General features: G+C 50.1%; 2 protein-coding genes across 3 annotated transcripts; one reads left to right on the forward strand and one right to left on the reverse strand.

The window, feature by feature from the left end:
* L3HYPDH (trans-L-3-hydroxyproline dehydratase) lies at positions 1–4,326 on the reverse strand. The gene is made up of 5 exons (XM_065839095.2): positions 3,727–4,326; positions 2,815–2,984; positions 2,374–2,496; positions 1,341–1,478; positions 1–491 (listed from the first exon to the last, which is right to left on the reverse strand). Exons 1-5 carry the CDS (start codon positions 4,298–4,300, stop codon positions 366–368), a joined length of 1,131 nt encoding a protein of 376 aa, XP_065695167.1. The 5' UTR covers positions 4,301–4,326; the 3' UTR covers positions 1–365.
* Positions 4,327–4,423: 97 nt separating this feature from the next.
* Positions 4,424–9,949, forward strand: JKAMP (JNK1/MAPK8 associated membrane protein). 2 transcript variants are annotated; one of them, XR_011739457.1, is made up of 7 exons: positions 4,424–4,512; positions 4,683–4,774; positions 5,808–5,962; positions 7,275–7,481; positions 7,915–8,096; positions 8,531–8,662; positions 8,780–8,856. XR_011739457.1 is itself a non-coding variant. In XM_065839124.2 (7 exons), exons 1-7 carry the CDS (start codon positions 4,500–4,502, stop codon positions 9,385–9,387), a joined length of 945 nt encoding a protein of 314 aa, XP_065695196.1. In that variant the 5' UTR covers positions 4,424–4,499; the 3' UTR covers positions 9,388–9,949. The 2 variants fall into 2 exon arrangements, 1 of the variants encoding a protein (XP_065695196.1); XM_065839124.2 differs by lacking the exon at positions 8,531–8,662 and adding an exon at positions 9,169–9,949.
* The last annotated feature ends 776 nt before the right edge of the window (positions 9,950–10,725 follow it).

Below are 10,725 nucleotides of genomic sequence, written 5' to 3' on the forward strand. Positions count from 1 at the left end.
TGTTTTCAGCTGGCGTTTAATAGGAATCTGGTGCTGAAATTAGTAATTTGCAGATGTAGAGAAGGCACATAAATTTGAAGAGAGCTCTCAATTTTCTGTGAAAAATCATTTTAAAAAAGAAGAAAAATATTATGGCTTCTCAGAGCAGCCCATATACGCTAATCACATTGTACCCAATATGTTAATCACAGCAGAGGAACACAGCCTGTTATCTTCAAACACGGCAGATGCTGTCACACCACCAAAGCTTGTTCCTGTTGCTCTGGCATATTGTGACGAGCCATATGGAGAAGCAGAACAGAAATAAGTGGGCAGGAGAGGTGCAGCACCATTAGTGAGACTTTGCCACTGCCCAGTGGCTCTGGTCACTTGAAGAAGAAGCCGTGTTTGAGCGGGTCCTCCTCTTCGACAGTGAAGGTAGCTGTACCGGTGTAAAAGGCTTCTCCCGAGACTTCGACAACAACAGCATTGTAGTCCCCAAACTTGGCTTCCTGCAGAGGGATCAGGATCAAGACAGAGGCAATGGGAAGTTCTCTGCTCTCCTAACCCCGCAAAATGTCAGTGCTACCTGTCACTTAGGAAGGGACATCCCAAAGTGTGCAGCAGCCCTTCTGTCACCTCACCTTGCCTGCACAAGCTCCACACCTGCACAGCCGCTCACAAAATCATAGAATCATTGTGGCTGGAAGAGACCCTCAAGATCACCAAATCCAACCATAACCTAACTCTAGTACTAAACCCTGTCCCTAAGAACCCTGCCTAAGCTGCTGCCCCCGCTCTGAGCTCGTGAGCCCCTGCACTGCCACAGCACGGGTTTGCCTTAGAAGAGGCCAAGAAGCTGGCGGCCGCTTGCACCCAAAGCCCAAGCGCTCCCTGGGGCATGTCCAAACCTTCACAGCCACATGCTGCCAGATCCCACAGCTGAGCCTGGAAACCCGGGTGCACAGATCCAGCTTCTACATCTCCAAACGAAGAGCTCAGCTTTTGAGCAGGGACGAGGGGACTAAACCAGAAATCCACCCTTAGCTGCCACTGAGATTGGACAAGCCTGCTTCATCTACCTCAGCAATTCTTTCTCACCCCAGTCCTTTCCTGATGGCTGAGACAGGATTTGCAGAGAAGCCACGCAACAGAACAAGGTCTCATTGTTACTTGTTTCTCTAATAAAAAAAATCTTGAAGCATGAGGGTTGTGGGAAGGCAAGACCCCCGGCACCTCCCTCCTTCCACACACCCCTCCTCAAACACAGAAAGGCTTTTCTGCTTCTCCACTGAGCCAAGGCCACAGCACTTTTCCAGCAGACCTCAAGACAGGGGGAAAATCCAGCACAAGCCACTTGCCTTCACTGCCTTTCCGGTGAACAAGGACCCCGTGGTGCTGCTCCGAAAGGTCCTGGTCTGATTCAGCTGGATGAGACCCTTATGGTACTGCAAGGCGATGCGAGCAGTCACTCCTGAACCTGTCGGACTTCGATCAACCTACATTCATAAGAGATGAACCAGCTCTAGGGTTTTGACAGAAAACAATGTTGCTCCCCTCAGTTCTCTGCCACATTTATACAGAACTTGGGGGAAATCCCTCTAGGTCAGGGTTTTATGCACAATCCAGACACATAACAAAGGAGAACACAAAATAAGCAGGTTTGGTGTACTTTTGGACTGTGATCAGCTTTGGCAAACTTGTAGGGATGAGTGGCCTAATAAATATTAGGGCTACTTGGGGAGCACTTGAGAGTTTCCCAGCATCACAGCAAAAGGATTGAGATGGGCAAAGGTCCTTCCCCATTCTCACACATTAAGGTAGGATCAGCTCTCCTTACACTACTTGAGAGAGCTGCTGGCCAGCCTGGTTTTTAAAACCTCCAAAAAATATAGCCCTGGCCAGCTTCCCAGGCAGTCTGTTCGATGTTCTACACTCCCCACTCCTGGGAAGTCCAACCAAAATTTCACCTGCTATTTGTGTGATATGTTATCCACTGCAGACAAGGACAGAAGTTTACACCCCTTCTTTTCTCTCCTGCTCTGCTGATCCCCAGCAGCTGCTCCCCAAATTAGGACTTTGAGGACATGCACTATATTGGGGTCACACCTCAGCCCCCGAGCTCCTGGGCAATTCCCAGCTACAGGGCATGGGTATGAACATTTTTTAAATGCCACCATCTAAGATGTGCAGAAGTACTTCCATCACTAGGAGCCAAACCAGCATGTGTTAAGTGATACTCAGCTCTTCAGAGACATCACTGCAGCAGAAACAACAATCACTGCTGCCCAAAGCAATAAGAAACAGAACTGCCCCTCAACTCTGCAGAGGATGTAAGAAGGGAAAAGGAAAAAGCTGGTGCCTTGTGTGTCTGAGAAGAGCCCATTTCTGTACCTGTTCATCTGCAAACACGCAGATGTTGGTGGTGGGCTCCTCACTAAAGGCATCTTTCCCATCTGTCAGGATGGTGCCGTAGAGAAAAGCCAGGTCTTCACTTTCAGGGTGATGAAGCTTGAACTGGGAATAAAACAAGACAGGTTCACCAACAGCGCAGTGGTTGGGCAGCCTGCAGCACGTGCAGCACAGCTTCCTCAGGGGACCAGAGGAAGGGGACATGGCCACAGTGCTGGATTCCCACCTCTGCTTCTCCAGCAACAGAGACAGCAGCAGCAAAGCAAACTCCTTCTCACACCCTTGTGATGCTGCAGGAGGACTCTGGAATTCAACATGTGGCTGGAAGGATGGGACCCCCTCCCATCCTGAGCATCTCGGAGGAATAAAGGGCCTTGGCCTGGTGCAAGGAAGATGTTGAGGTACCGCAGCGTGCTGCCATACCTGTTTCTTCACTGCTTCTGTCACCGCGCTTGCTGCATTGACAAGGTCTCTGGTCGTGGAAGAGCAGACATCGAGGCCCAGCTGCTCAGCACTGAGAAAGGTGTAGAAAGTGCCACCATAGCCAATGTCGACCACCACCTTCCCGTGACCAGGGACGTCGATAGCCAAGTCTGGGCAGAGAAAGGGAGAGTGGGGATGAGGGGGAACCATGCTGAGCGGTGGGCTCTCATACAGAGCCAAGGAACCCAGTCAAGCACAAGGAAAGCGGGGGACACATGATGACTTTAGTGGTCAGATGCCAGAAAGTGGCATGTGGGACCTTACACCATTCCTGGTGGCCTCTGAGGAACATCAGAACTGGGGAGGGATTTGCCAGATGTCCCTCAGCCGGGCCGCCATAGAATCATTTTGGCTGGAAGAGACCCTCAAGATCATCAAGTTCAGCCATAACCTAACTCTGGCACTAAACCATGTCCCTAAGAACCCCACTCCAGGGATGGTGACTCCACCACTTCCCTGGGCAGCCTGTTCTAATGCTTCATAAGCCTTTCCATGAAGATTTTTTTCCTAATATCCAATCTGAACCTTCCCTGGTGTAACTTGAGGCCATTTCGTCTCCTCTTATTGCTTGTTACTTGGGAGAAGAGACCAACCCCTCCATGCTCCAACCTCCTTTCAGGTAGCTATAGACAGTGATAAGGTCTCCCCTCAGCCTCCTGATCTCCAGGGTGAACAGTCCCAGCTCCCTCAACCGCTCCACATCACACTTGTGCTCCAGACCCCTCAGCAGCTCCGTTGCCCTTCTCTGAACTCCCTCTAGTACCTCTATGTCTTTCCTATAGTGAGGCACCCAAAACTGAACACATCAAACCCCACCCCAGTACACCCCAGCACGGTGGTCCCAGTCCCCACCGGTGGCGGCGGCGAAGGCGGGCACGCTGTGGAAGCGGACAGGGTTGCCGCTACGGTGACCATCCCAGGGCACGAAGGCGGTGACAGGCCCGCAGGGGCAGCGCAGCTGGACGGCAGTTTCGGGGGCGCTGGGCGCCGCCACCAGCCCGTAGTCGAGGGCAAAGCGGCCGAGGGCCAGCACGGCGTGGCCGCACATGGTGCTGTAGCCGGCGCCGTGCAGGAATATGGCAGCCAGGTGGGCGCCGGCAGCGGCCGCCCCGCCCCGCACCACCACCGCCCCGTACATGTCGGCGTGGCCCCGCGGCTCGTGCACCAGCGCCCGTCGCACGTGGTCCTGCGTGGCTGCCACCTCCCGCCGCAGCGACAGCAGCGACAGCCCCCGCGCCGCCACCGCCTCCTCTGCCACCTCCAGCCGCGGGACGATGCGCAGCGGCTCGCCGCCTGTGTGCATCTCCACCGTCTGCAGCACCAGCCCCGAGGGCGAGTGCGGCGGCAGCCGCCGTCCCGCACGGTCACGGTCACCGTCACCGTCACCGTCACCGACACCGACACCGCCGCCTCCCGCCGCCGCCATCGCCCGCGCCCCGGGACACGCCCCCTCCCGAGGCCACGCCCCCGAGGAGGAGTAGCCCCGCCCCTGCGTATGGCGGAGAAACCCGCCCCCCCCCCCCCCCCCCGCCTCCGTTCGTCGGGGGTGGAGCTTGGCCCCGCGTCGGAAGCGGAAGTAGCGCGTACGGAAGTGGTGGCGGAAGGGCTGTTGCCAGGTTACCGGGATGTTCCGCGCCGGTAGGACGGGCCGGGGTCTCCGGTACCGGGCTGGGAGCGGGGATGGGGGTTGCCAGGGGCTGGAGCGGGCCGGGGGTGGCGCTCGGTGCCCCTTGGCTGCGAGGGAGCCGCGGTGTGCGCGGTGGGGCCGGGCCGGAGCACGGCGGTGACGCGGCTGCGCTGTCCCGCAGCGGTGGAGGTGCAGCCCGCCTGCCTCGGGCTGTACTGCGGCAGGATCGTCCTGGCGGTCAACGGCTCCGCGGAGACCTACGGGGACTGCGGGGTGAGTGGGGCGCGGCCGGGGCAGCGGGAGGGGGTGCGGATCCCGCTGCGGGCGGCACGGCAGCCCGGCCCCGCTGTGCCGTGGGGTACGGGGGGAGATGGGGGCGGCGAAGGGCGGGCGGAGCTCCCTTACCCACTGCGGGAGCTGCTCAGTGAAACGTTTACAGAATCACAGAATGGTCAGGGTTGGAAGGGACCTCTGGAGATCATCCAGTCCAACCCACCTGCTAACGCAGGGTCACCAGAGCAGATCACACAGGGTCGTGTCCAGGCGGGTTTGAATGTCTCCAGAGAAGGAGACTCCACGACCTCCCTGGGCAGCCTGGGCCTGGCTCTGACACCTCACGGTAAAGAAGTTTCTCCTCGTATTCAGATGGAACCTCCTGTGCTTCAGTCTGTGCCTGTTGCCCCTCATCCTGTCACTGGGCACCACTGAAAGAGTCTGGTCCATCCTCTGACACCCCACCTGGAGATATTTATCAGCAGAAATAAGATTCCTTTCAGCTTCTCTTCTCCTGGCTGAACAGTCCCAGATTTCTCAGTCTCTCCTCAGAAGGAAGATGCCAAAGGAGGTGCTGAAGGCTCAGTGCTAAACCACAACCAAGACGAGGGACTGCGAAAGCTGGAACAGAATGGGATGATAGAGGGAGCTGTGCCCACGGATTTTATTGGAGTACTAAGGCAGAGCAAGGTCCAGGGAGGGTGAGATGAACGGAGAGCAAGAAAATGTGGGGGACAGGGGATGTGAGCAGCCTGGTGAGTGAGCTTAGCGGTGGGAGGGAGATGTCTTGGCAGGCAGAGGGAGAAAGGGATTCTTGGATGAAGCCTTTTAAATGTGCTTCACCTTTGTTTATATTAAGAAGCAAGAGCTAGAGAGAGCAAGGCCGGTGTAAACTGAGAAATTACTGAGGTAGATGTTTCACCTCTTTAAAAATCTGATAAGTTTCTTGCCCCAGCACCAGTTTTCCCAGGAACTACAGTGGTTCATTATTGGTACTCAAAAGCTTCATGAATGCAGTCTATGCTTTTTGTAGGTGTGTCCGAGGGGTCAAAGAACTGATGACAGCAAAATCTGCCGGGAATGTGTGGGATCTCCTGACCGCTATGACTGGCTGTACCTTGGTTTCATGGCCATGCTTCCCCTGGTTTTACACTGGTTCTTTATTGAATGGTATTCGGGAAAAAAGAGGTTCGTATACCCCTTCTCCTGATAAGTTATTTAAAAACGGAAATCTTGTATCAATGAATTATCAATCTGAGATTCTGAATTGAACTGTCCAGTGGTTCCTGCTTTTGGTTGAGCTGATGCGGTAGCACATGAGCTTTGAGCAACTGGAGGGGAGGTTAATTTACAAGTGTCAGTCCTGTGGGTCCTTCTTGTAGAATCACAGAATGCTTTGGGTTGGAAGGGACCTTCCCAGCTCATCCAGTGCCACCCCTGCCATGAGCAGGGACATCTTCACCAGCTCAGTTTGCTCAGAGCCCCGTCCAGCCTGGCCTGGGATGTCTCCAGGGGTGGTTCATGCACCACCTTTCTGGGCAACCTGGGCCAGTGTTTCACCACCCTCAGTGTAAAAAAATTTTTCCTCATGTGTGGCTTGAATCTCCCCTCGTTTAGTTTAAAACCATCACCCCTTGTCCTATTGCAAGGACATTCTTGCCAGTCACTGCCACAGGACATGGTCTGTGTTGCTTTCATGTGGTGGTGCCCAGTCCACGTGGCAATCTGGGCTGAACTGGGTTTCCAGTTATGGGCAGGAGCAGCACGTTGTGTCACCCTCTCTCTCCTGGACCAGACCTGCCACCCGCAGGCGTCCCGATCGGTGGTGCTGCACATGTGCAACCAGAGAATGGGTTGGAGTTTTCTCTTTAGAAATATGTGTATTGGATTTTGGTCTTTATGGCATAGTTGATGTAGGCTTTACATCAGCGTGGTGCTTCAAGGAAGTTCTGTAAAACAGGGGTTTAAAAACACAGGTCATGTGGCCTTTAGGTGCTGGACTGGAACTTCTGAGAAGTAACGACTGTAGTGTACTAAACACTAAAACACAGGGGACTGAGAGGGTTAAATATATGTATACCATCTTTATCAAGGACTTACAGCTTTGAAAATTTTGCTTATATCATATGTGACAATGCCATTCCTTCTGAGACATGAGGTGTCTTAACCTCACTGCTGCTTTCTCTGAAACTGCAACAGTTGGTGGTGTTGATGGCCCTGCCCTGACAGGGACCTTTTGCTGAAGCAAGCTTTCATTTAAGAAGCTGGAATGTTGTTCAATCACATTTTTACTTACTAAATCATCTGAGATTGTAAATGAGTTTTCACATTCAGCTTCAAATACTTTTTATTCATGCAGCATTGTCCTATCCTTGGTCACGCTGAATGTTAACTCTGTTGAAGGTTCTGTATCACATGGGCTTCCACCTATTACCTGTTTTTTTCTGATTTCTTTTAGCATTAGCAAAGTAGTAGTAAACGTCTCTTTGTCCTTCCACAGCTCCAGCGCGCTGTTGCAGCACGTCACTGCCTTGTTCGAGTGCAGCATTACAGCGATTATTACGCTGCTCATCAGCGACCCCGTCGGCTCTCTGCATATCCGCTCCTGCAAGGTGAAGAAACTTTCGGACTGGTACACAATGCTTTACAATCCAAGTCCTGACTACATCACCACAGTGCACTGCACTCAGGAAGCAGTCTATCCCCTGTGAGTGGAAAGGCTTTTGTACTCCTGTCTGTCCCTTTTATACAAGCGTGTTTTGGTCCATGCCTCTTCTCAAAGCTGCGAAAAATGGTCAGATGTAGCTCAGATCAATGAGCATCAATCCCTGAAGTCTTTTAGTGCATTGAGCTGTTTTGTGTGAAACACTTAGCAGCACCTCATGACTTTCTGAGTCACCAAAGAAGGTGGCTTAATCCAGGCTATTTAGCTATAAGGCATAAGACTTCATTTTTGTTGCACCTTGCTGCATCTTGAGCATTTCCCTTAGGAAAAGTGAGCCCGTTGTTCTGTTTTTACACCCTTGACTTGTAAATACTTTAGACTTGCCTGACTCCAACCCCAAATTCCCTGGTTCTGAGTTGAGTCTGCAGGAAAAAAAGATCAACACATTTTAAAGATTTATTTTTTTTTTTTCCAGGTACACCATTGTGTTTAAATATTACGCCTTCTGTCTTGTGTTAATGATGCTGCTTCGCCCTCTTCTGGTTAAGAAAATTGCTTGTGGTTTGGGGAAGTCTGATCGATTTAAAAGCATTTATGCAGCGCTATACTTCTTCCCTATCCTCACCGTGCTTCAGGCTGTTGGAGGAGGCCTGCTCTGTGAGTTGTCTCCGGATGATGCTAATAAACATACTGATAAACACACACTGGCAAGTGACTTAGGGGAGAGTGGGAATGGACATGGCATTATTTTTGCTTTGAGAATAAGGACATTGTTTAAGATTATTGTGAGGAGTGTCATCTGTAAAGGTTGCTCATTAGTAGCCCTGTCCTAACCAGGCTCTGTTGGTGCCACTAGAGACTGTTTTCCAAAAAGGGAATAGAGGAGGGAGGAGAGGAATTAATTGACTTCAGAGGGAGTTAGTTCCACTTTATTCTAAGGTAGAGTTGGTGTTCAGGGGTAGATTAAAGTACAAGTTTGGGGAATTCAGCTGTCTGTGGTTTAGCTTCCAGTGTACTTGTCACATGAAGGAGACAGCTGCCACAAAATCCTCACTGAGCCAACTTTTCTCATCTGCTTTTTTCTCAACTAGACATCCAGTTACTCCACCTAGGATTACTCCCATCCATCGCATTTGACAAAAGATAAATTTGAAAAACTAAGAAGTATTGACTAGTTGCACTTGGCTGTCTCTTCCCGCTGTGTGTGTGTGATGTGATAAGAGGTGGGCAATAGGAGCTCAGTTTACCTCACACCCATGGTTATGTATAGAAAATCATCACTGCTGAAATGTAAATAATGCACTCTTTTTTCTGCTAATCTGTTCAATGTTTGCTTTTAGATTATGCCTTTCCTTACATCATACTGGTGTTGTCTTTGGTTACACTGGCTGTGTACATGTCTGCTTCTGAAGTGGAGGTAGGTAAACATGTTTCCTACATTAAATCTCATAAAACAAAATACTTGAATGAGCAGAGACCACTTTGTCTCTTGCCTTTTCTCAGCAGTGTATTCTGCATTTAGGCCTCTTCCTTTATGACTTCTCTTAGCTGGAGGAAGCTCCTGTGAGGCTTTACTCTTGTGGTGCACTGAGAAACTGTGTTGTGTGCTGGAAGGGCTCAAACACAGGAGGCCTCACACATTATCTGCACACAACCTGTAACATCTATTGAACATCAGGTACGAGGTAACGGGCTGAATGCTAACAGGATACTGTGTTTGTTTTGCAAGTCTTTCAAGGATCTTCTTGTCAGGAAGAAAAGGCTTGTTGTCCTCTTCAGCCACTGGCTACTCCATGCCTACGGAATCATCTCCATTTCCAAACTGGATAAGCTTGAGCAGGACCTGCCATTGCTTGCCTTGGTACCTGCACCTGCCCTCTTCTACTTGCTGACAGCAAAGTACACCGAGCCGTCACGCATACTCTCCGAAGGTGGAAATGGACATTAAAAGGAGCCAGTGCCAACAATGCTGGCGTAATGATCTGGATTAAGCGATTTCAGTGCTTGTTATGCTTTGGAAACTTCTGTTTTAAAATAGGTTATTTATGTGCAAACCTTCTAGGTGAAACACCTATGAGACTGTATAATATTGAAAAACTGCACTTTGCATTCTTTGCAAGTATCTGGTATAGATCAAAAGGAATGTGTTTTTGTATCTTGTTTATCACTGTGAATCTGTAAAAAAGCTTGTGCCACATTCTAGTACAGTGGTTTGCTTGTATATGTTTATTTCCTAATACAACATTTTAGGTGTTGTTTGAATAAAACAACGGAGCCTGTTTTTCAGTAGGCCTTCAGTAAAACAAGTAGAACTTGATTATACCAGAGAGCTTGTTTTTTCTCATTACAAGCTCTATCTTCTGTCCCACACCAGTGGAAATACAGGATGTTTCAAAAAGATGGATCCAGTTTGAAATCGCTACAGCTTTGAAATTGAGTCTGTCTTTTTGAAACACCCTGTAGACTTTCATCTTCCTTCTGTCAAAAAATAAAATGTGTTGAGCATCTCATTTCTCATGATGCTTTATTCTTGACTGCTAGGGAGGAGAAGAAATGTGAAGTTCTTTAGAAATTATAGTTTATGCTCTGTGTGCTTCATGTATGGAGGCCTCTTACTGGAGGTGGTTACACAGTAGTCTTAATTTTTTTACACCCTGACTAAAAAGGTTTTCTTTTCCTGACAGCTTACACCTTTTGTCAGCAAACCGCTGGCTGCAGGGAAGCCTGTGGAGCCGCTGTTAGCTATGTGTGGGTGAAGATTTCTCTACAGTTTTCAGCAGAATCACTTTACCTTCCTCCCGCAGAAAAGCTTCGTGCCTGTGTCCTCCGTTCATCGGTGGTGCCACAGCTCGTGTGTGGCTGCAGCTGTACCTGTACTGCAGCCAGAGCAGTGGTAGGACAGGACTGGAGAAGGGAACAGCTCTTTGTATGTACAGTATCACCACTGCAATGATAGAAACTGCTGGAGTGAATGAAGTACTAAACCAGCACTGATCTAATAAAAAGAACTGGAGATTCATTATCTCTGTAAAGAGATACTATTTTTTCTGCTCTACTTTCATAAAAATCTTTATGTGAACACTTTGATAAGAATTGTTAAAACTTCTGCAGTCATTTACAGTGAAGTTTTGGCCTTGCTGAAGCCAAATATGCGCTGACAGACTCTGATCTTTTCTCTGTATTGTATAGGAAGATTCCCAAAGTGCATCCTGCATATTAGTGACCATCACGTAGTGCTACAGGGGGTCTAGAAGAAGATGCAGAGCAGTGCTGAAGGGCTAAAGCG

This window comes from Patagioenas fasciata, chromosome 5 (genome assembly GCF_037038585.1).
Source record: "Patagioenas fasciata isolate bPatFas1 chromosome 5, bPatFas1.hap1, whole genome shotgun sequence".
In the NCBI taxonomy this organism is placed as follows: Eukaryota; Metazoa; Chordata; class Aves; order Columbiformes; family Columbidae; genus Patagioenas; species Patagioenas fasciata.

Excerpts from the sequence above, each read along its gene's own strand:
- JKAMP (XM_065839124.2), top strand. Across the intron at positions 4,775-5,807 it reads AGACCTACGGGGACTGCGGG|GTGTGTCCGAGGGGTCAAAG; the intron begins GTGAGTGGGGCG and ends TGCTTTTTGTAG. Across the intron at positions 8,097-8,779 it reads TGTTGGAGGAGGCCTGCTCT|ATTATGCCTTTCCTTACATC; the intron begins GTGAGTTGTCTC and ends GTTTGCTTTTAG.
- L3HYPDH (XM_065839095.2), bottom strand. The coding sequence starts at position 4,300 with ATGGCGGCGGCGGGAGGCGGCGGTGTCGGTGTCGGTGACGGTGACGGT. Across the intron at positions 2,497-2,814 it reads CAGAAGCAGTGAAGAAACAG|TTCAAGCTTCATCACCCTGA; the intron begins GTATGGCAGCAC and ends TTTTATTCCCAG. Across the intron at positions 492-1,340 it reads TCACCGGAAAGGCAGTGAAG|GAAGCCAAGTTTGGGGACTA; the intron begins GCAAGTGGCTTG and ends ATCCCTCTGCAG.